The 25,343-nt window shown below is 36.8% G+C and overlaps 3 protein-coding genes and 1 pseudogene across 4 annotated transcripts; 1 reads left to right on the top strand and 3 right to left on the bottom strand.

Annotated features, from left to right (window-relative positions):
* Positions 1 to 2,378: 2,378 nt before the first annotated feature.
* On the bottom strand, positions 2,379 to 4,151 carry LOC101314803 (cyclic nucleotide-gated ion channel 1-like). The gene is made up of 4 exons (XM_004308318.1): positions 3,868 to 4,151; positions 3,616 to 3,730; positions 3,149 to 3,331; positions 2,379 to 2,945 (listed from the first exon to the last, which is right to left on the bottom strand). The coding sequence occupies exons 1-4, from the start codon at positions 4,149 to 4,151 to the stop codon at positions 2,379 to 2,381; spliced, it is 1,149 nt and encodes a 382-aa protein (XP_004308366.1).
* An 11,809-nt stretch (positions 4,152 to 15,960) lies between these two features.
* Positions 15,961 to 18,364, top strand: LOC101294979 (annotated as a pseudogene). The gene is made up of 8 exons (XR_185175.1): positions 15,961 to 16,089; positions 16,174 to 16,254; positions 16,340 to 16,597; positions 16,741 to 16,810; positions 17,068 to 17,147; positions 17,255 to 17,311; positions 17,491 to 17,567; positions 17,714 to 18,364. The product of XR_185175.1 is annotated as an uncharacterized LOC101294979 (transcript).
* A 344-nt stretch (positions 18,365 to 18,708) lies between these two features.
* LOC101294695 (cyclic nucleotide-gated ion channel 1-like) lies at positions 18,709 to 22,186 on the bottom strand. Its single transcript, XM_004306718.1, has 8 exons — positions 22,019 to 22,186; positions 21,795 to 21,892; positions 21,172 to 21,631; positions 20,797 to 21,006; positions 20,379 to 20,671; positions 20,128 to 20,242; positions 19,533 to 19,825; positions 18,709 to 19,460 (listed from the first exon to the last, which is right to left on the bottom strand). Exons 2-7 carry the CDS (start codon positions 21,839 to 21,841, stop codon positions 19,538 to 19,540), a joined length of 1,413 nt encoding a protein of 470 aa, XP_004306766.1. The 5' UTR covers positions 21,842 to 21,892; positions 22,019 to 22,186; the 3' UTR covers positions 18,709 to 19,460; positions 19,533 to 19,537.
* LOC101314515 (cyclic nucleotide-gated ion channel 1-like) lies at positions 18,942 to 19,430 on the bottom strand. The gene has a single exon (XM_004308317.1). It carries the CDS (start codon positions 19,428 to 19,430, stop codon positions 18,942 to 18,944), a length of 489 nt encoding a protein of 162 aa, XP_004308365.1.
* Positions 22,187 to 25,343: the final 3,157 nt, after the last annotated feature.

Genomic DNA, 25,343 nt, shown 5'->3' with positions numbered 1-25,343 from the left:
AGAAGTTGGCAATGGAGGGTAGTTCTGCTGGAAATGGTAGTGCATCAGCTTCAACACAGCCTCCTACTCAAAGCAGCCAAAATCATACAGCAAGGGGTTCTACATAGTGAATGTGTTGGCTTTTAAATTAGAGAAACATAATGTGTACTTCATCATGGTTTGGAATCAATTTTTTGCAAACAATGTGGTTCTTTGAGTTTTTGGAAACCAATTAAGCTTGAATTATGATGTATAGTATGTTTCTCATGTTGATGTTAGTTTTAATTCAGTGATATTGACAGCCCTTTTTAGTTCTATGTTTGAATTTCTATGTTACATTTCCAGCTATTGCATAATATTTCTTGTCAGCAGATAAACACAGCAGCAGTGCCTAAACTTTTCTGAACTGATCAATGTGATACCCAGGAAAATTCAAATTTAAAGCTTATAGAAGGAAAACGGTTTTGGTGAGAGTTAGAAAGTTATTTTTGTCATTGCACCTTTTTTTGGTGGGCCATATGTCGGCCATGTCAACAAACTAACGGCACAGTTACGGAAATTGGCCTCAAGCCTTTCCTTGGTAGCGAAATAGAGGTTTGGGTACCACATTGATAGTTTTTAAAGTATAGGTACCACTTTGACCATGCCATCAAAATTGGGGTACCGACGCTGCATTTTCCTCTTATTTCAAATTCATATCAACAATACACTTTTTTAAAAGCGGGCCGAGGTCCTCTCACTATGAGTCATTTCAAATGAGTAGATGCATATATTTGATGAATTTGAAATAACTAGTCATCTGATCCAACTCAAATGTTATAAACTGTAGACAATGAGTAGATGCGTATATTTGATATGAATTTGAAATAACTAGTCATCTGATCCAACTCAAATGTTAAAAAAAGGATTAAAATGGTATAAACAAGCAATTATCCTTCTGATCCAACTCAAATGTTAAAAAAAGGATTAAAATGGTATAAACAAGCAATTATCCTTATTACTGGATCTCTATATCTGAGATGACTCCATGGATACAAACGTATGAAAATAGGATAAGGATCCTCTCCTTGGCTGCCTCTTGTACTTGTTTATCCTTGACTTCAAATCACGTCCATTCATTCAATATCTAAAGGTCAGGAACATAACACCTCAGCAACAACCCACTAAAACTCATTAAATGAGTTAATTAATGACAAAACGCCGTTTAAGGACGAAAGAGTACCGAGGAAACACCATCTCTTCACCTCTTCTTGCCTCTTCCTGCCTCTTCCTCTCCAAAACACCTTTTCTAATTTCTATTATCTGAAGGAGTACCAGAGCAATCCGCTCTCACCACCAACAACCACAGCAGCTGCGCCGTGGTTCTTCTTGATCATCGTCTTCTTCAATTGATTGTCTGCTTTATTCTCCTGTCTTTTTCTTCCGTTTCATATTAGTTTCTTTTCGTCTCTATGAACTAAAATTAATCAAATTAGCTTCTTCAATGGCAAATAAGTTTTCCTAAAAGCTAAATTGATTGATCAACGCCACCCACCAGTTTGCAGCTCGGATTTGAATTTGTATTGATGTTATTTTGTACAGATGTTCAAATCTACAAAATGATGAAATGGATGAATATAAATTGGGAGGCTTTGATCAGATCTATAATGGGTTCTACAATATGCACAGATAATCAATCATATGGTGTATGACTGTATGTTGATCATAAAGATTCTTTGTAATCTGAAACATAGATTCACTTTTACTTTTGCTGCTTATCAACCAAATCATGAACAAGAAGATGAGATATAATTATGCAGTCCACCCAGATGTCAAATTAAACCTATATGGTATCAGATTCTCGTCGGCAGTAATATACATCCTGAATTTAGTGGGTGGGTTAAATTTCTCTTAGTTACTCCTAGCCCAAATCAAATTCAAATACAAATTAATATTGAATGGCCCAGAAACTGAAATCGGAAAAGTGATTAAATCCCAGAGGAGCCGTGTTTACTAGTGAGGGTATGGGTTTAGATACATAAGTCTGACCTTCAAAAGCCTCAGACTTTTGGCGTGCAAGGGATAACGAATTAATCGGAGCTTCAGCCATATCACAGTTCCCAAATTCAGAGGATATATCATTAGCGCGCACTGGATGGATTCATGGTTTGATACGGCTTAGATTTATTTTCAGAAAAGTTGAAGAGGAAAGGGGAGATGAAGATATCTGACCGGGGTTCGCCGGAGTTCAACAAAGATGAACTAATGAAGATGGAGGAGAAGTCTCCTGTTCGTCGCCATGAGAGCTCACTCATCAAAACGAAGATGGAGGAGAAGAAAGAGTGTGCTTTTGAGATATAACGTTACAACAACTCAATAAAATAAAATAAAAACCTTGTAACACCTAAAAATAAAAATAACTACAAAATGAAAATCTTTGTTTCAGTAGAGTATTTACATAATATACAGTAATAATGGGCGGTAAATTTGTCCCAGAAATTTGAATGCCTAGCCTTTGCCAAACGGTTGCGCCAAGCTCCTTGTATTGAAGAAGCTGCTGCGTTCTCCCACTGTTCTAGCTCCACTTGCTCGAGCTCTTTGGTAAAATGCCACCAGAATTTGTAGACTATACTCTTCAAGTCGCTAGCCCTTAAAGTGAATGCTTCGACTTTTTCTTGAGACATAACAGTTCTAGTGGAGATTGGTAAAGCAGAGAAGGAGGGAGACTTGAATGCCCAATTCAACAGCACTTCTCCGTAAAAATCACCTTTCTTTAACCACTCATTGCTTGAAGAATCAAAGCTTGTTCTTCCACCATTGATGTGTTCGGTTGTGTAGCTCCATGTGAGTCCTTGCGTGATGAAAAACATCATACCAAGTGGTTTCCCATCTTGAACAATGTAGTTATCTTCGGTGTAAATGACTGGCTTCAGATGCTCACAAATCATTTTCAACATTTTGGCATTCAAATTTGCAAGCGTTGGCACCTAAGGATGAAAATCAGTTACATACATGTTCTCAAAGTTTCCCTTGAGAGAGAAAACAAAAAATATACTCACCTTTGTTAGTGAAGCCAAACAGAGGAGACGGGTGATGTTTTTTTTTTGAATTTTATGGGAAGAACATTGATGATATTTTGCAAATCAATTTGTTTGTTTTCTTCAAGTTTGTCTATGTTTTCAATGATCACCGTCTTCAAAGTCTTTTTCTTCATCGTTGTCTTTATAGTCTTTTTCTTCGTCGTTGTCTTCAGATCCTTAGAGTCCTTGGTCACGTGGGAGAGATCATTTTTAGATAACCACAAATCTATATCCGGTTTCATCAATTGCTTCTTTTCTTTCAGTTTATGCTGATTTGACCTTGATTGTGACTCCTACATATATGATCATTCCAGATATATCAAATAACAACAATAGATGAGTTCATAATACTCTAAAGGATATTACTAATTCTTGGAAGAAATATATCTTGTTGAAGTATATATGCATGCATGCTCCTGGTCTAGTTTTTTTTTTTTGGGTAAAAAATGCTCATGATCAGTTTGCTTCTTAAGAATAGGTGCTAGTTAGTTTGATGATCAGTAAGTACTAAATCTAAATGATGTGTTCCCCTTAATTATGTGATGTCATATGATCGAAGTCTGATTCCAGCACCAACCTGCACTCTTGCATTGAGATATACTAAAAAAAGTGCCATGCCACATATAGATATTACAATTGAAAAGAAGTTTTCTAGCGTATCCATGCTCGTGTTGAGGTTTGAACCAAAAGAACTGAAAAGAAAAGAAACAAACGGTTCGTTAATAATTAGATTCTATCGCTCATTACAAAATTATTGTGATCGATAATAACATTTTCTATAATTTATATACCATCAAAAATAGACTTATATATCTCTAGATGAACTAACCTTAAATTCCTTAGAGCCCACCAGAAAGATAGCGACATCTTTCGCAAAATATGGGATGAACCTGTCACATTGGACTGAACAACATAAGAATATATACCAAAGTCGAAGATTTTTGGATTTGTAACTTTTGTAGGGCATAGTTCTTGCACACGCATGGTGTTGACCTCAATCGGCATTGACCATATGAAATCACCAATAGGTAAATCACACTCTGAACCTCTAATTTCTTTACAGTGTGGCTTCCAACAATCTATCTGTCGTTGTACAGTAAGACGATACCACATGGCTCTAAATAACTGAAAGACAAATCATTAAGTTGTCCGTTGAGTAAGAAAATTCTTTTTGAGAATGAGAGTAGGGAGATTTCGTAATGAGCTAGACTATATATACATTGAAAAATATAATTATTTACACTTATTCCATTGATTTATTACTTGAGAGGCAAGGATGAAGGGAAGAAAATCCAATGAAGGTTTAAGCCATCTTCCTCTTGTACTCTTTTTGATAGGACGTCACCTTTGAGATCCATAGATGAGAAAGATCCGTAGTGTATATTGAAAAGGGGTGATAATAATAGTAGCATAATATGGATCGATGAAAATTTGAAACTTGATAAAAAAAAAAGAAAGAACATGCCCACGAGCACCTGCAATCAGTTAAGCCAAAAGTTAAAACTAATTATTGTGTAACAATTGAATCCAATGACAGAGAACAATAAGCATATTTATTTGGCAAACCCCAGGTCATATCCATTTATGGGTAAAGTTTGCTTAGTATATTGAAAAGGCTAGGGGTTCTCTTACCGCTGGAATGGGAAGGGAAACTAAAATGCGAGGTAGAATGGATAACGGAAGCAAGCACCGTTTTCTGAATATTTCTTTCAAGGTAAGTGCCCTTTTTTTCTCACTGCTTGGCTTCCAGCATGCACCAAATATTTTACCTTTACGTTTCTTGCAAATTCCACAGAGGAAAATGATAATGTCGATTACATAAAAGACATCACAGGCTGTTCGTAAACCAAAATATGTGTAGAACAACTTCCGGTCGTAAGAGAGGCACATATCGTCCTCGCTAACGACATAGATATAACAGAACAAAGGATCAACGAAGACCGCAAATGCACAGACAATGATGAAGAGCGTGTTCCATTTATTCATTCGGAGGTTCTTCAGCTCACATAGTGATGCTTTACCAACGGAGGTATTAACAGCGCGTGGCTAACAGACTGTGCTTGGAAAAAAAAAAGGCAACGATCAAGTTATGGTAAAAAGGAGTTACAATAGGGTATCGGTTTAAAACAAACACCAACTAGCCTCCAAACACAGAGCAAGCCTCCAAACAAACGAAAAAAAAAAAAAGGCAAAGCAGAGCCTTCAGGGCAATCGAATTTGGGCAACATATCGAATTTATGTTGTTCGGCGATTTTCGAGCGTCGTCGGAAATTCATCATCTGTAGATGCAATTTACGAAACGTTGAGATTTTGGGTAAGTTGGAATCTGGTGAATCACCCGAAAGTTGGAATCTGGTCATGAAATTCTAATGGGTAAGTTGGATTTTTGTTGATTTCAGTATAATTAGATTCTGAAAACCGCAAGCCATTATCATCCATGAAACCAACGACTTTGGAGATCTGCAAAAGAGATAAACTACCAAAAGATTTTGCAGAACTTCAGTTATACAGAATACAATGTAACAACGGAAAGCTAGATTTCGAATGAAAGGAAGAAACTCATACCGAGTAGTTGACAAAATCAATTGAATGCGGGCATGCGGCAGTGCTGTTCTTGGTCAATTGTGGAGGGGAGGCGGCCAAATATATTTCCTAAACGTACAAGTGGGTTGTTTCTCAAGTCAAACCCTACAAGTCGTCTCCTTCTTCTTTTTATTTTTTTAAAAAAAGAAATGACACCGTTTCACTATTCATTAGATTCTGATTATACTATCTTTTTCAACTTAATTGGTATTTTTTTTTAAGATGAACACCACTAACACGTTTGAATTAGGATAATCCAACCATTGGATGATATGAGAATGATACCATCAACTTTGGGAAAAAAAATTATGAAATTTCGCTCATTTTTGGGCTTTAATCTTTTCAGTCAAATTTAAGAATGTTTATAAACTAATAGGTTGACCAAAGTAGTATCCACTAGATCGAGAATCAAACAATGACAAAAACGGATGAATTTTCTACCATAGCCGTGTTTCAGTATACCGATCACATCCAACGGCCGATTTTTAAAAATTTTATTTGCTAGATATAGTTGGTTCAAAAGATATATACTTATATATAACTCACTAAACAAGTTATACCACATTAGTAGGCATATTGTGGTTCCAATAACAAATATTCCTAAAATGAAAATTCAACCGTTTGATGTGATAAGTATGCTTAAAATATGTATATAGAAAAAAATTCACTTATTTTCGATAAGGTTTGGGTCTCGATCAACGTGGTCAATTATAAACTTACGTCACTTATTACACGAAAACGCTCTTACATATCCCTTCGTTGCTTATTTTGGTCGATTATTCGACCTACATACTCTCACATAGATGAGATGTAGCAGCCCATATAAAAATTAGGAGAAGATTACCTCCCGAAGATAGGGCTCACCATAGGGACACATAAACGTAATTAGTGTTGACCGCGTCGATCGGGACCCAAACATTATCCAAAAATTATGATTTTTCTACCGTAGCCGTATTTCACTATATTGATCACATCTAACGGTCGATTTTTTAAAATCTTATTTTCTAGTTATAGTTAGTTCATAAAGATGTACACTTACATATAACACACTAAACAAATTATACCACATTAATAGATATGTTGTGGTTCAAATGACTAAAATTCACAAAATGAAAATTCAACCGTTAGGTGTAATCAGTACACTTAAACATGTCAAATAAACAAAATTCACCTATTTTCGATAACGTTTGGGCATTGATCGACGCGGTCAACCCTAAATCAATGTCACTTATTACACGAAAACACTATTACCTACCTTTTTGTGACTTATTTTGGTCGATTATTCTGCTCACACACTCTCACATACATGAGATGCAGTAGCCTATATAAAAATTTAGGGAGGTTTACCTTCCCATAATAAGGTTTCCCATAGGGAAACAAAAACGTAAATAGGGTTGACCGCATCACATCTAAGGTTTCCCAGAATTTATCAAAAATATGTGATTTTTTTACCGTAGCCGTATTTTACTCTACCGATCACATCTAACGGCTGATTTTTCAAAATTTACAATTCTATTTTTATGTCACTAAGATGTACATTACTACATTTAAACCTTAACAACTAAATCTAAAGGTAAAAACAGAGTTCATTCCATTTTTTTTATCGAAAAAAAAACTGTTGGATGTTTTTTTTATAGGTGACAGAACAATTCGTTAAATTATATATATATACACACACCCAAAAGTCTAAAATAAAAAAAACTAAAATAAAAAAATAAATAAAAACCAATACCCTAGCCCAAAAAGAATTCTCGGGCCCAATCTCTAGACTAGACCCAATCTGCCCAAAAAGAGTGTGTGAATGGCTCACGGTGAAGATCTATCATCTTCTCTAATCTACCTCCAACTCTATATGGCTGAGAACATCATCTGGTCTCTTTCCCCAGTCCATTTAGATTGATTTTACCTCACCTCCTAAAACCCTCAATTTATTTTCTGATTTTGCTTCTTTAACAATCCCCAATCTTTATCCCCAAACTCTGGTGTTGTTCTTCCTGTTCACACCCAAATCAAATTTTTTTTTTTGTTCGTCACCCAAACCTACACCTCCACAAGGACGGACCATATCTGCGGCCGGGTCCATCGTCGCCGGAGCGAGTCTTTTCGGGTATGCGCCGGGGGCTGCGCGCTAGCATCGCCGCCTACATGGTGTGCTGGTCGGCGGGTGTTTTCAGCTCCGACATCCTCCATCGACTAAGTCATCGACGTCGACACAGAAATAGACTTTTAACCCAGGGAGCCGGGAGCTGCAGATTTTACCCCCTTCTTTCTACCTCTCCGACTCACAAATTCCTAGGTTCAAACACACGTTAACCGGAAGAAAGTTGAAGTTAGTCAAATTTCAATCTACACTTAAATATGTGGCTGTGCTTGTGCCACGTCACTTGGTGAATTTTCACGAGGTGAATGGAAGAATTTTCGTTATTCATTGCCTTATCACGGTTTTTAAGGATGTCCTCCACGGCTGGCCTTCTGCTACTGTCTCCTCCATTTTCCTTGTCAGATTCTCCATCTAGAACGATCCCATCTAGATTTCTGAAAACATAATCAATCAACTAATTAAGTTTAGATTTTGTTAAGCATCGATGACATTTTAAGCATCAAATTGATGGAATAAAAATATTAAAAAAATCAACTTAAGTTTAGATTTTCTTTCGGTTATCAGGTTCTTAATGAAACCAACCGTAAGTCAATTGACACATTTTCGATCTGGCTGCTCATATCTCAAGATTTTGAAAGATAGAATCTCGTCTGGAGGATTAACCGTTAAACCTGCAATATGGACATGGGACTGGCAGTTGGAGACACTTATCAAGTTCTAATATAGCTCAGCTAAACAGTGAAGACATATTTATTCCTTTCATAAATTAATCACAGAGAGAGAGAGAGAGATTTAACTATGCAGGGTAGTGTGGGAGGGCCAGATATGGATGATAGAAAAATAGATTGAAAGGTTTGAAAAAAATGAAAACTTGATATATTGAATGAAAAAGAAGATACAAAGGCTGGCTGTTCTACCCTTCTAGGGTTACATCGCAAACTATATATATAGGAGCTGAGAGCTACAGTACAACTAGCACGTGAGCTGAGCTGAAAGGCCAATATAGGATTAAACATGCATTAGCCTAAACCAAGATTAGACTCGCTAATTTAGACAAAAGAAAAGGTCTGAAAATGACATTCACTCTTAATAATGGATTAAAGAGGAGGATTTTGCGAAAAAGATCAGACGAACAGCATCAATATCCTAGCTTCAGAATAAGAACTGAATTCAATTTTCCGTATCCATTGTCCTTAATACTAGCTTAGAGAAGAAGGGAGTAAAATACAGAGAAAACTATCTCGGTTCCTGGTTAATTGAACAAAGAGAGTTACAGATAGCCTATATAGGATCAATAAGCACCACACATGAACAACACGTGGCTCTTATCTGCTGCTCATTATGAGCTTAACAAAAAGATTAATCAACAGCTAAGACAAGCTTAAGACTAAATAATCTGAAGACCATTATATCTTAACATCCTCCCTCAGATTGATGATTGGTAAGAAGCATCAAGCTGGAGCAGAGATGAAGATGTTGAGGAGAACATAGGCCTTTTGTGAATAGGTCTGCAAGTTGATTTCTGGAAGTGACAAACTGCAACTTGATTGAGCCGCTTTGACTGCATTGCGAGTAAAATGAACATCAACTTCAATATGCTTCAATTTTGAGTGATAGACTGGATTAGTGGCTAAAGCCAAGGCAGAGATGTTGTCACAGACTCACAGTGAAGAACTGGAACATCAGAAAGTGAAACATGAAGATCATTAAGCAGAAGTTTAAGCCACATGATTTCAGAAGTAGTGTCAGCCATGCTTCTGTATTCAGCTTCTGTAGAAGATCTAGACACAGCTGTTTGTTTCTTACTGCACCAAGATTTTGGAGATTGATTGAGCAAAATGACAAATCCAGTAGTGGATTTCGATCATTTGGATCACCTGCCCAGTCTGCATCACAAAAGGCTGAAAGATTAAGAGAAGAAGGAAAAGAGTCATGCTGACTAGCATTAACACCTCTTCTGAAATGAATCCCTTGTGAAATAGTTCCTTTGACATATCTCAAGACTCTTTGAGCAGCATAAAGATGGATTTGAGTTGGAGAGTGAAGAAATTGGCACATTGAGTTAATAGCATAGGTAATATCAGGCCTTGTGAAGGTCAAATACTGTAAACATCCAACCAAACTCCTAAACTGAGTGATTTCATGAGTCTGTAAAGGAACGCCCTCATCTTTGACAAGCTTCAAGCCAGACTTACAAGGAGTAGAGAAAATAGTGCAATCATCCATTCCAGACTTATGAAGAAGATCTTGAGCATACTTTCGTTGAGTCACAAATAAACCAGCAGAATGTTGGCTAATTAAACCAAATTTGCTGGTTTGTTTTCCTAGAATAAGGCTGCTGTCAGTTTTTAATCTTTTAGTTTCCAGTATTTTCAGTTTCAACTGTTATGAGTCTTTTCATCTTCATTAGCATGAAGTGGGTGTTTAATGTCTTGGTAAGTTAAGAAGTTATAGAGTCAGGTCTTGTTCCTATATAAGTCTATGTAATCTTGCTGTTTGAGATAAGAGAGAGTAGAAGTATTCAATAAGAACTCATTTCCAAAACACTTGCTCTGTTCTCTTCCTTCTACATTCTGGTGTCAGAGCTGTAGAGGCTCGTGCTGCTCCTATGGCGAATGAAAACAACTCCAATATGCTATCACTCATTCCTCGTTTCAATGGTGAGAAGTATGATTATTGGAGCAAGAATGTCAACGTATTGTTGAAGTCCCTGGAGATATGGAACGTTGTCGAAGAAGGATACGTCGAACCGGAGAATGAAGGTGCATTAACACAACAACAGAGGAATGCTTTGAAGGAGAATCGAAAGAAGGATAGCAAGGCGCTTTTCTATATTTACCAGACAATTCAAGAGTCTGTGTATGAAAGAATTGCTCAAGCTGAGACCTCCAAGGAAGCCTGGGACATCATTCATGCAGCCTACAAAGGCAAAGAGAAGGTGAAAATGGTTCGTCTTCAAACTCTAAGATCGGAGTTCGAAAAGTTGGAGATGAAGGAGACAGAAAGCATAAGGGAGTATTTTACCAGAGTAAATTCTGTGGTTAATAAAATGGCATCAAATGGGGAGATTTTAGAAGATGCAAGGGTGGTTGAAAAAGTTCTTCGGAGTCTGACACCGAAGTTTGACTATGTTGAAGCTGCTATTGAAGAGTCAACAGATTTGTCTACTCTCAGTTTGGATGACTTGCAAGGAAGATTGGAAGCTCATGAGTTCATGATTAATAAGAGGAACTCTGCCTCTTCTCAACCTGATCAGGCACTCAAGTCCTAAGTCACATCCACGGGAGGCAATTGGAATCATGCTCACAGATTTCAACGTTGGAATGGAAGTGCTGGTCGAGCAAGGGGACGAGGACGTGGTTTTAATTCTCGTGGAAGAGGTAATAATTTTCAAGGAATTGGAAGAGGCTCATCAAGCAATCAACATGAAGATGATAGAAGTGTAGACACCACGTTTCCAACTAGAGGAAGAGGTCGTGGCTACAATCATGGAAGAGGACGTTTTGAAGACTCCCATTATTACAGACCAGGTCATGTCAAGTACAATTATTGGCGCAGGCAAGGAGATGTCAAGCACAAATTGATGGAATAAAAATATTTGAAAAAAAATCAACTTAAGTTTAGATTTTCTTTGGGTTATCAGGTTCTTAATGAAACCAACCGTAAGTAAATTGACACATTTTCGATCTGGCTGCTCATATCTCAAGATTTTGAAAGATAGAATCTCGCCTGGAGGATTAACCGTTAAACCTGCAATATGGACATGGAACTGGCAGTTGGAGACACTTATCAAGTTCTAATATAGCTCAGCTAAACAGTGAAGACATATATATTCCTTTCATAAATTAATCAGAGAGAGAGAGAGAGAGAGAGATTTAACTGTGCTAGCTGCATCAGTTCAATGAAGTTGCAGGGTAGTGTGGGGAGGGCCAGATATGGATTAAAGAGGAGGATTTTGCGAAAAGGATCAGAAGAACAGCATCAACTCTAGCTTCCGAATATGAACTGAATTCAATTTCCCGTATCCATTGTCCTTAATACTAACTAATCCTCGTTTTATACTGTAAGTTCATTCGAGCCACAGAATATATGATCAAGATGAGCACTCTTTAGTTGACTTGTTGCTTCCTTACAAACGACAAGTGACTCAATTTGATCATTCTCTTTCCATTAGGGACTAGTGGCATGATGTTGTTTTCCAAAGATGACTGACTTATCGATCATAGGAAGCAGTATTATAGAGCAAAGACATTGAATAGATGATAACCAGTAGCAAAACTTATCAAGGAACTAGGAAGACTTGGAATAGATGGGTCAACCACTAAATTGTCTATCATACCATATGATATGGCATGTTTATTACAAATGTGTCTAATTGTATGACACATGTGGGCTTTTGAAGAGGGTAAATGGTCATTACATGATTATTTAGTTGCTGCTTCAATCAATGATAACACACATTTTGTGAGACATGGGTCAACCACTAAATGTCTAATACCATATGGTATGACATGTCTATTGCAAATGTGTCTAATTATATGACACATGTGGGCTTTTGAAAGGGGTAAATGGTCATTACATGATCATTTAGTTACTTCTTCAATCAATGATAACACACATTTTATGAGACATGCTATAATATATGGTATACTAGAATTTTCCATCGATTCGTTACAACTAGTACCAGTACAGTAGGGTATTTCCCAGTAAAGACGTATTGTTCGTGGTATGTAGTTTTGCAACGTGATCGACCAGTAAGCAACACGAGTATAAATCAGCATGCATATCATTACATTATGAGAAGAGGAATATGAAACAAAAAAGGGTGAGTCTGAACTGTATTGTTATCTAAGGTCTCCAGATTTACCCTGTTTTGGGATTAAGTATCCTCTGTTTCATATATTGATTTTCTTCTTTATTTGTTTCTTCTTCAGCATTACATTAGTACACGGGAAGACCACCTTCAAGAGCTACAAGTTGAATTTTGGAAGTGTAATGGTATAGTGTGTTACAGTTTTAAGGACATGAAGATGGACAAGAGAACCAGTCGGATGTCTAGTATATATTGAACGATTTAGCTGAAATTGGAACCTAGAACTTTAAAATCCAGTGAAGTTTCGTGAAATATCCTTTTCAGTTCAAGCGCTAAGTGAAAAGATATAAACAAAAATCAAATTTGAAAATTAAAACGGTGAAAAAATTCCAAATTCCTAAAATTATCAATTTAACATGATCTGCAAAAGCTTCAATTAAGTGATCTGTTGTTGATGTTTTATCACTAAAATAGAAGCTTTATAATTTAGATCAGGTGATGCAAGTAGGTCTCCCATAGTCCCTAGTTCGGGAAAGTCACTCCATTCTGTAAGTCCTGCAGTCTGAGGGCACTCCACCTGAAACCTTCTTCCAACTATAATCAGATCATGCTCATCCACTATAGACTTCAGTGGTACGTACTGTTGTTTCTGGTCCATCTTTCACCACCTCCTCTAAAAATATCGCAAACCTTTCACCAGAGATATTATTATGTAATAATTCATGGATCTGGTTGTAGCTTTAACTATTTCATTGGCATTAAATTATCTATTTTATTCTGAATACATTACCATAGGTGTATCAAAATTGTAATTTCTCATTTAAATTCTGAATATTTTCAGGCTGGAAAATACATCAAGGAGATGTTCTAGTTCATGCAAATGCTTTTCCTTTTTCCTAAATGATATAATGAGGACGCCACTGATAAAGTAGTCTAAGGTTCACATCTAAAACCAATTGGCAAAGGATGAAACGGTCCAAACCGTTATAAACCCACAGACAAGGTCTCATATTCCAGATATGAGATTTATATCTGCATGTGTAGGGAATTTTCAAGCCTAACACGTAGACAACATTTAGGGTGACATGGAGTTCGTGTGACATTTAGGCTTCACATGTGGACGTGGATAACCCTCTCTGATACCATTATAAAGTAGTTTGGGGTTCACATCCAAAACCAATTGCAATAGATGAAACTGCTCAAACCCTTATAAACCCACATATAAAGTCTCATATTCCTGATATGAGATTTATATCTTAACAGCCACCAGCCTTGAGGAACAACTTTATTCAGACTATGTACTACTATTGACAAGACACAAAAACCATTTCAGCTGGATGAAATGATCCCAAATCTGCAAATTTTGGTTAACAACAAGGCAAGTTTTGTTCAGGAAACAGAATATAGCAAACTACTAGACATAAGGTAATTGAAATGAGTAGATGCAATATATTAGATATGAATTTGAAATAACTGGTCATCTGAAATCCAACTACTGAAAATGTTGATAACTCTAGATTGGAATGGTATACACAAGCTATTAACTTTATTATTGGATTTCTATATCTGAAATGACTCCATGGAAACTGAACATATAAAAAGTAGTCACTACTCACTAGACAACAACTCAATTAAAAAAAAAAAGAAGTCTTGCAACACCTAAAATAAAAATAACAATAAAGTGAAAAGCCTTTGTTTTAGTAGTACTTACGTAATATACACTAATAATGTGTGGTAAATTTGTCCCAGCGATTTGAATGCTTAGCCCTTTCCAAACGGTTGTGTCAGGTTGCTTGTATTGAAGAAGCTGCTGAATTCTCCCACCGCTCTAAATCCACTTGTTCGAGTTCTTTGGTAAAATGCCACAAGAATTTGCAAACTATACTCTTCATGTCCCTAGCCCTTAGAGCAAACGCTTCGACTTTTTCTCGAGACATAATGGTTCTAGAGGAAAAGGGTAAGCCAGAAAAAGAGGGAGACTTGAATGCTCAATTCAACAGCTCTTCTTCGTAAAAATCACTTTGTTTTAACCACTCATTGCTTGAGGAATCAAAGCTTGGTCGTCCACAATTGATGTTTTTGGTTGTGTAGCTCCATGCAAGTCCTTGTGTGATGAACATCATCATACCAAGTGGTTTGCCTTCTTGAACAATATAGTTGTCTTCAGCGTAAATGACTGGCTTCAAATGCTCACAAATCACTTTCAACATTATTTCATTCAAATTTTCAAGCATTGGAACCTATGTGTTGATATAATTCAGTAGTTGATACTTTAACATCTTTGAGTGCTGAAGGATAATAGATTCATGTAAATACTTACCATACAGAGAAGGCGGACGATGCTTCTTTTGAATTTTATAGGAATGATAGAAATGATGTTCCGCACATCAATACTTCTGTTTTCTTCAAGTTTGGCTGAGTTTTCAATGATCACCGTCTTTATAGCCTTCTTTTTGGCCATTGTCTTCAGGTCCCTGGAGTCCTTGGTCATGGATTTCAAGTTAGAGAGTCCATTTTTGGACAACCACAAATCTATATCCGGCTTCATCAAATACTTCTTTCCGTTTGATTTAAGCTGATTTGACCTTGTTTGTGACTCTACACATCATTCAATAACAAATTAATAAGTTCATAATGCATAATTAAGTTAAGATCGTATCATAGATTATTTTTCATGGGTGGATATGCAATTTTTGAAGCTGGGTCATAAAATGAGGTGGCTGAAGTCCCAAGTTAGGCTTTTGACATAGGGGTGGACATGTTCTTACGAAATCCTAGCAAATCATCTACGGGTTTGCCGATGTGGTTTGAGCCTTGAAATAAAGTTTCGGTCCAAAAATCAAATATTTTGTGTCATGCGTTTTCTTCTCATATAGTTCGCTCTTTCTCACTTATAGCAGAATTGACGAAACCATAGACAATTATTACAGTGCCACTTATGGTCACTGTACTAATCACTGTCGTTGTTCCGTGACACACTTTCACCCTTTTTTTTTCCTTTCTCTGTTGAGCTTTACCGCTAATTACCGAAATGCAGGAAGCTCACCATCTTTGACCTTTCACCTTAAATTAGCGTTAGAATAGAAGATTATGGTTGCTGACATTTTACTCTCTGACGTTTAAATCGGTATATAAAAAAAATTTAAAGAGAAGTATGAGAAGATGAAATATGATGGTTTATCATAAATGAGCGGAGATACTTATATATTTATAAAGACGGTCTTGAATTTGTCGCCCTTCAATAACTATAATACTCCTAATGCGACTAATCAAAGTGAAATATATGGGGCTATATGTATGTTGGGCTATAATTTAAACCTCCTTATAATTAAGGTTGTTACGTGTGCTCCGGTGTTTAGGCAAAGTATATATACAACTGTGTCATCCTGTAAAACGCCGTCGTGGGACCAATTGAAGCTGTAGGAGCATTTGAACTCAAAGACCCTCCGTCAGACACAGAAGCTAGAGACTCAGAAATGGGTGATCTATACGCTTTGGATTTCGACGGAGTCATCTGTGATAGCTGCGGAGAGAGCTCTCTCTCTACCATGAAGGTATTGACTTCGATCAAACCATTCCAAAACCCCCAAGCTTTTCACTTCACAACTTGTTTACTTTCCTTGAATGGTAATCTGTAGGCTGCTAAAGTCAGATGGCCAGCTCTGTTCAACGGTGTGGATTCAACTTTGGAGAATTGGGTTCTTGATCAAATGCGCATTGTAAGTCCGTAATATGCTTAATCACACAAAACCCATGTAATATTTGATTTGTCTAATTGTGGAGAAACGAATGATGATGAATTAGGTGAGGCCTGTGGTGGAAACCGGGTACGAGAATCTTCTACTTGTGAGGTTACTTCTGGAGATGAGGGTTCCTTCTATAAGGAAGTCATCAGTCGGTGAAGGGCTCACAGTGGAGGGGATATTGGAGAAGTGGTCAGAGTTGAAGCCTGTGATTATGGAGGAATGGGGTGAGGACAGGGATGGGCTTATAGATTTTTTTCGCGAAGGTCAGGGATGAGTGGATGGACCATGACTTGAAAACTTGGATTGGTGCAAATAGGTGAGGTGCCCCCAATTTGAAATGCTTGATCAAACAATCTGAAGCGAAATTCGGAGGCTTGTTTAATTTAGTTATAGGTAACATAGTTTTGGTTTATAGTTGAATGTTATTTCATGACTGAATGGGAGAGGCTTTGCTTGCAGATTATATCCGGGTGTTCCTGATGCTCTAAAATTCACAAGCTCTACCATATATGTTGTCACCACAAAACAGGTGTGTAACCAATTAATCCAAGCATTAGATATGACATTGGAGTATTTTGTGAATTTTACTTTCCCCTAAATGAAGAGGACAAAAGCAGGGAAAGATAGTGCTGATACAATTTGAGTTACGTGATTGAAATTCCGGTTAGCTCTGTAGTCGGTCGTTGACACATTTCATAATGAGCAGTTAGCTCAGTTTCTTTGTAGATTAGACTTTTCCTTCTGGTATTTTCCCACAATGTTAGTTTCTGTTTCTTTTCTATGCAGAGCCGATTTGCTGATGCTTTCTTGCGAGAACTAGCAGGAGTTACAATACCGCCTGATAGAATTTTTGGTCTAGGATCTGGGTTAGTCTAATAACTTAATGATAGTCTGTATTTGGTAGTTTCACACTTATGCCTGTGGCTTGCTTTCGATGATGTAGAACAATACTCACTTTTTAATCCCCTTGCAGTCCAAAGGTAGAAGTTTTGAAGCAACTTCAGAAGAAACATCAGGGGCTTAAACTTCAGTAAGATACTTTTCCACTTAATATCTAATAGTAGTAGTGTAGAAGATGTTCCAATATAATGATCTTGACTCCATTATTGAAGCTTTTGACTAAATTCTGCACTGCTACGCTGGATATCCTCCTTCTCATTACTCTATCATAGTTAATCTGAATGAGAAAAATTATGCAACTTTTACCAGCTTTTTGGAAGATAGACTGGCAACCCTGAAGAATGTCATCGGAGAACCCGAATTAAATGGTTGGAATCTCTATCTAGGTAAAATTCCTCTTTACTTTCTCCCTTTAGTATTACAAGATACTGCTAAATGGTTTAGTATCATTGCTGTGTTTGCTTTGCATTATTGTGGATTTGTATTTTGTGGTACTCACTTTCTTTGGTTGCTAATTTGTGTTTTCGATTAGGGGATTGGGGGTACAATACACAAAAAGAGAGGGAAGAAGCTGCTAGTATTTCCAGTATTCAGATTCTTCAGCTTTCTGACTTCAGTAAAAAGCTGAAATAACTTTAGCAGAAGAAGCTGAAATAGCTTCTGTCCATGCTGATATTGTTCCACACCTGTGAACTAGTACTATGTAAACTGCAAAGAACAATATCTTTGTGCTATAGAATGTTATAGTTAAGTTCTTGCACCATATGTGCCAGTGTATAACAGGTAAACTAAACTAGGTGAAGCCTTTGACACCAAACCACCTTGCTTTATAGTAGTTGAAAACGTGAAATAATGATCAATGTTGGCTTACCAGGTGTATCTCCGACTGATTGAGTGAAGACCAGCCCTACTGCTAAGGTCTAGGTTTCTAGGATCGGTAGATTAGTGTCAAAGATTAGGATAGGATATATTATGTGACAACATTGTGATCCTGTGAATTTGAACTGTGTCATTGTGAGCTACTAGTGGTATTCTTTTCTGTAATAACTCATGGATCTGGTAGCTTTAACAATGTCATTGGCATTATACTATTATCTTGTTCTGAATATATTACCATGAGGTTTATCAAAATTGTAATATTTCATTTCAGCTGGAAAATGCAATAAGATATTCTAGTTCCTGCAAATGTTTTTCCTTTTCCCCCAAACAATTTAATGAGGGCTTAAGTTCGAATTCCCACCACCAGCCCTGAAGAACAGCTGTATTCAGAATATTATTATTGACAAGGGCACAAGGCAAATCTGCAGATTTCGGTTAACAACATGGCAAGTTTTGCTCAAGAAACAGAATACAGCAAACTACAAGACAGAAGTATATGAAATGACTCAGTTATTTCAAATTCATATCAAATTCATATCAACAATACACTTTTTTAAAAGCGGGCCGAGGTCCTCTCACTATGAGTCATTTCAAATGAGTAGATGCATATATTTATATTTGATATGAACATGAAATAACTAGTCATCTGATCCAACTCAAATGTTGATAACTGTAGATTAAAATGGTATAAACAAGCAATTAACCTTATTACTGGATCTGTATATCTGAGAGGACTCCATGTATACAAACATATGAAAAGGAGTCACTACTCGCTAGACAACAACTCAATAAAATAAAAGAAAAAGCCTTGTAACACCTAAAAATAAAAATAACTACAAAATGAAAATCTTTGTTTCAGTAGAGTACTTACATAATATACACTAATAATGGGCGGTAAATTTGTCCCAGCGATTTGAACGCCTAGCCTTTGCCAAACGGTTGCGCCAAGCTCCTTGTATTGAAGAAGCTGCTGCATTCTCCCACTGTTCTAGCTCCACTTGCTCGAGCTCTCTGGTAAAATGCCACCAGAATTTGCAGACTATACTCTTCAAGTCGCTAGCCCTTAGAGTGAATGCTTCAACTTTTTCTTGGGACATAACAGTTCTAGTGGAGATTGGTAAAGAAGAGAAGGAGGGAGACTTGAATGCCCAATTCAACAGCACTTCTCCGTAAAAATCACCTTTCTTTAACCACTCATTACTTGAAGAATCAAAGCTTGTTCGTCCACCATTGATGTGTTCGGTTGTGTAGCTCCATGCGAGTCCTTGTGTGATGAAGAGCATCATACCAAGTGGTTTCCCTTCTCGAACAATGTAGTTGTCTTCAGTGTAAATGACTGGCTTCAGATGCTCACAAATCACTTTCAACATTTTGGCATTCAAATTTGCAACCGTTGGCACCTAAGGATGAAAATCAGTTACATACATGTTCTTAAAGTTTCCCTTCAAATTTGCAGCAAAAAATATACTCACCTTTGTTAGTGAAGCCAAACAGAGGAGATGGGTGATGTTTTTTTGAATTTTATGGGAAGAACATTGATGATATTTTGCAAATCAATGTCTTTGTTTTCTTCAAGTTTGTCTATGTTTTCAATGATCACCGTCTTCAGAGTCTTTTTCTTCATCGTTGTCTTCAGATCCTTAGACTCCTTGGTCGTTATCTTCACGTGGGAGAGATCATTTTTAGATAACCACAGATCTATATCCGGTTTCATCAATTGCTTCTTTTCTTTCAGTTTATGCTGATTTGACCTTGATTGTGACTCCTACATATATAATCATTCCAGATATATCAAATAACAACAATAGATGAGTTCATAATACTCTAAAAGATATTAGTAATTTTTTGGAAGAAATATATTTTGCTGCAGTATGCATGCATGCTCCTGATCTTTGTTATCTTTGTTTTTTTTTTTTTTTGGGAAAAAATGCTCATGATCAGTTTGCTTCTTAAGAATAGCTGCTAGTTAGTTTTCATCCAATGATGATTAGTAAGTACTAAATCTAAATGATGTGTTCCCCCTAATTATGTGATGTCATATGATCGAAGTCTGATTCCAGCACCAACCTGCACTCTTGCATTGAGATATACTAAAAAAAGCGCCATGCCACATATAGATATTACAATTGAGAAGAAGTTTTCTAGCGTATCCATGCTCGTGTTGAGGTTTGAACCAAAAGAACTGAAAAGAAAAGAAACAAACGGTTCGTTAATAACTAGATTCCATCGCTCATTACAAAATTATTGTGATCGATAATAATGTTTTCTATAAATTATATACCATCAAAACAGACTTATGTATCTCTAGATGAACGAACCTTAGATTCCTTAGAGCCCACCAGAAAGATAGCGACATCCTTTGCAAAAGATGGGATGATCGACATGTCACATTGGACTGAACAGCATAAGAATATATACCAATGTCGAAGATTTTTGGATCTGCAACTTTTGTAGGGCATAGTTCTTGCACACGCTTGGCGTTGATCGTCGTCCCACATTCGAAAGCATTAAAAGATGAACAACACGATTTTCCTGTTAATTCTTGACAGTGTGACTTCCAACAATCTATATGTCGTTGTATAGCAAGACGATACCACAATGCTCCAAATAACTGAAAGACAAATCATTAAGTTGTTGAGTAAGAAAATTCTTTTGAGAATGAGAGTAGGGAGATTTCACAATGAGAATATACATTGAAAAATAAAATTATTTATTCTTATTCCATTGATTTATTACATGAGAAGCAAGGATGAAGGGAAGAAAATCCAATAAAGGTTTAAGCCATCTTCCTCTTGTAGTCTTTTTGATAGGACGCCACCTTTGAGATCCATAGATGAGAAAGATCCGTAGTGTGTACTGAAAAGGGGTGATAATAATAATAACAAAAAATGGATCCAAGTAAATTTCGTAGTTGCTGGCAAGAAAAATTATTAAGCCCAAGAGCACCTGCAATCAGTTAAGCCAAAAGTTAAATCTAATTATTGTGTAACAATTGAATGATTTGAATCCAATGACAGAGAACAATAAGCATATTTATTTGGCAAACCCCAGGCCATATCCATTTATAGGTAAAGTTTGATTAGTATATTGAAAAGGCTAGGGTTCTCTTACCGCTGGAATGGGAAGGGAAACCAAAATCCGAGGTAGAATGGATAACGGAAGCAAGCACCGTTTCCTGAATATTTCTTTCAATGGAAGTGCCCTTTTTTTCTCACTGCTTGGCTTCCCGCATGACACAAATATCTTACCTTTACGTTTCTTGCAAATTCCACAGAGGAAAATGATAATGTCGATTACATAAAATGCATCACAGGCTGTTCGTAAACCACAATATATCCAGAACAAGTTGAAGTCGTAATCGAAGCACGTATAGTCCTCCTCAACGACATGGATATAACAGAACAAAGGATCAACGAAGACCGCAAATGCACAGACAATGATGAAGAGCGTGTTCCATCTATGCATTGCCTTATCACGGTTTTTAAGGATGTCCTCCACCGCTGGCCTTCTGCTACTGTCTCCTCCATTTTCCTTGTCAGATTCTCCATCTAGAACGATCCCATCTAGATTTCTGAAAATATAATCAATCAACTAATTAAGTTTAGATTTTGTTAAGCATCGATTTTGTTAAGCATCGATGACATGTTAAGCATCAAATTGATGGAATAAAAAAATATATATATATTAAAAAAATCAACTTAAGTTTAGATTTTCTTTAACTTAATGAAACCAACCGTAAGTCAATTGACACATTTTCGATCTGGCTGCTCTGCCTGCTCATATCTCAAGATTTTGAAAGATAGAATCTCGTCTGGAGGATTAACCGTTAAACCTGCAATATGGACATGGAACTGGCAGTTGGAGACACTTATCAAGTTCTAATATAGCTCAGCTAAACAGTGAAGACATATATATTCCTTTCATAAATTAATCAGAGAGAGAGAGAGAGAGATTTAACTGTGCTAGCTGCATCAGTTCAATGAAGTTGCAGGGTAGTGTGGGGAGGGCCAGATATGGATTAAAGAGGAGGATTTTGCGAAAAGGATCAGAAGAACAGCATCAACTCTAGCTTCCGAATATGAACTGAATTCAATTTCCCGTACCATTGTCCTTAATACTAACTAATCCTCGTTTTATACTGTAAGTTCATTCGAGCCACAGAATATATGATCAAGATGAGCACTCTTTAGTTGACTTGTTGCTTCCTTACAAACGACAAGTGACTCAATTTGATCATTCTCTTTCCATTAGGGACTAGTGGCATGACGTTGTTTTCCAAAGATGACTGACTTATCGATCATAGGAAGCAGTATTATAGAGCAAAGACATTGAATAGATGATAACCAGTAGCAAAACTTATTAAGGAACTAGGAAGACTTGGAATTGATGGGTCAACCACTAAATTGTCTATCATATCATATGGTATGACATGTTTATTGCAAATGTGTCTAATTGTATGACACATGTGGGCTTTTGAAGGGGGTTATTGGTCATTACATGATTATTTAGTTGCTGCTTCAATCAATGATAACACACATTTTGTGAGACATGGGTCAACCACTAAATGTCTATCATACCATATGGTATGGCATGTCTATTGCAAATGTGTCTAATTGTATGACACATGAGGGCTTTTGAAGAGGGTAAATGGTCATTACATGGTAATTTAGTTGCTTCTTCAATCAATGATAGCCACACATTTTGTGAGGCATGCTATACCATATGGTATATTAGAATTTTTCCTCGCTTCGTTACAACTAGTACCAGTACAGTAGGGTATTTCCCAGTAAAGACTGTTGAGATATTAATCCCACATCGGGAATATGGGACATTCCTTATGGGTTTATAAGGGTTTGGGCATCTCTATTCATTGTCAATTGGTTTTGGATGAGAAACCCAGACTACTTTATGGTATTAGAGCGGGTTACCCACGTCCACGTGTGAAGCCCAAATGGCCACACAAACTCCACGTGTTAGGCTTGAAAATAGACCAGTAAATGGACCGGATTTGTAGCAGATCGACTTAGATCCGGATCTAAACCGTTACCCACTAGATCATTGATAGCTCGATCCAAATCCGGATCCGACGGGTTAACGGATACCCAACCCGTTAATTCGATCCGTTTATAATAATAGATATTTTCAAATTTTAAATAATAATTTCTTAATTTTATCATAAATTTTCATAAAACACTAATGAAATATTATAACAAAATAAATGTTTACATCAAAAGTTGAATTACATGGCTAAAATACTCCTTAACAATAAACTAATATAATCAAAATACTAGACCTCCAATGTTTTTAGCAAAGAGAATAAGAAGAACATAGGCATCAATAACCTTCAACTTCATCAAATCATACTTTAGACGCAATTTAGATGCTTAGGTTATCCAAATTATTATTATTTTATTTAATATTTATCAGTAATATTATATTTATAAAATATATTTAATTATTTTAAAATTGATCCGGGTCCTTAACGGATCAGAACAACCTCGATCCGTTTAATATACGGGTTAACGGATCCGGGTCTTTAACGGATCAAATTTTTGATCCAAACCCGTTTAAAAACCACAGATCCAGAGCGGGTCCGAATCAAGATCCGGTCCATTAATTTACAGGTCTACTTGAAAATTCGCCACATGTGCAGGGGCGTGTTGAGATATCAATCACATATCGGGAATATGTGACATTACATATGGGTTTATAAGGGTTTGGGCCTCTCCATCCATTGTCAATGTGTTTTGGATATGAAACCCAGATTACTTTATCAAAGACGTACTCTTTGTGGTATGTTGCAACACTAGTATAAATCAACATGCATATCATTGCTTTATGAGAAGAGGAATATGAAACAAAAAAAGGTGAGTCTGAACTGTTATTGTTATCTAAGGTCTCCGGATTTACCCTGTTTTGGGATTAAGTATCCTCTGTTTCATATATTGATTTTCTTCTTTATTTGTTTCTTCTTCAGCATTACATTCGTACACGCCAAGACCACCTTCAAGAGCTACAATTTGAATTTTGGAGTGTTTTGGTGTAGTGTGTTTTTTTTTTTGATGAAGTGTAGTGTGTTACAGTTTCAAGGACATGAAGATGGACAAGAGAACCAGTTGGATGTCTAGTATATATTGAACGATTTAGCTGAAATTGGCATCTAGAACTTTAAAATCCAGTGAAGTTTCGTGAAATATCAATTTCAGTTCAAGCGCTACGTGAAAAGATATAAACAAAAATCAAATTTGAAAATTAAAAAGGTGCAAAAATTCCAAATTCCTAAAATCATTAATTTAACATGATCTGCAAAAGCTTCAATTAAGTGATCTGTTGTTGATGTTTTATCACTAAAATAGAAGCTTTACAATTTAGATCAGGTGATGCAAGTAGGTCTCCCATAGTCCCTAGTTCGGGAAAGTCACTCCATTCTGTAAGTCCTGCAGTCTGAGGGCACTCCACCTGAAACCTTCTACCAACTATAATCAGATCATGCTCATCCACTATAGCCTTCAGTAGTACGTACTGTTGTTTCTGGTCCATCTTTCACCACCTCCTCTCAAAATATCGCAAAACTTTCACCATAGAGATATTTTCTATAATGATTGTGATTCGATCAACTGTGCGTAGTCAAATTTAACGTCCAATGTATACTTTACAGGCGGCTGGGGTACTGATCACTGATGCAGACTCTGGTGGGATGTAGACTCTGGTGGGATACAGACAACTGAGACGAGTAGAACTGCCTTTTCTTTTTTTAGTCTGAAATAAGTAGTACTGATTTGCAATAATGTATTCATCATGTTCCTTTTTCAATAATGTAGATATTACTTTAACTTTTATGTTTTTCTTTTTGATAAAGTACGAAAAAGAAAAGAAACACCACGACAGAAAACCACCTGGCTACTTTCCTTCAGAGCTCATTCAATTGGAACACTGGGAAGTGGAGACACCGGAGCGGATTTAGTGCACCACGATGCACTTGAACCAGCTAACATAGGGTAACGGAACTATATCAATATTAAGTTAGCAAACTTTCACAAAAAAAATAGAAACGTAGTAAAACTACAATTACCTATCTTATTATAACACTACTGAGTACTGACTGGAGAGAAGACGACGAGGACGACCATGACTAGGGATTTTTGGCGAGCTCGGATCGGAGGCAGTCGGTAAGAATCAAGGTGAGTGAGTGAATGACATCGAGTTGCAGGAAGTGCTTGATGGCCAATCAGTAAGAATCGACGGCGTCAGCGGGGTGATAAGGGATCGGAGGTCCCGGAGGC

Source organism: Fragaria vesca, linkage group LG7 (assembly GCF_000184155.1).
Source record: "Fragaria vesca subsp. vesca linkage group LG7, FraVesHawaii_1.0, whole genome shotgun sequence".
Taxonomy (NCBI): Eukaryota; Viridiplantae; Streptophyta; class Magnoliopsida; order Rosales; family Rosaceae; genus Fragaria; species Fragaria vesca.
This window is presented reverse-complemented; position numbering and strand designations above follow the sequence as displayed.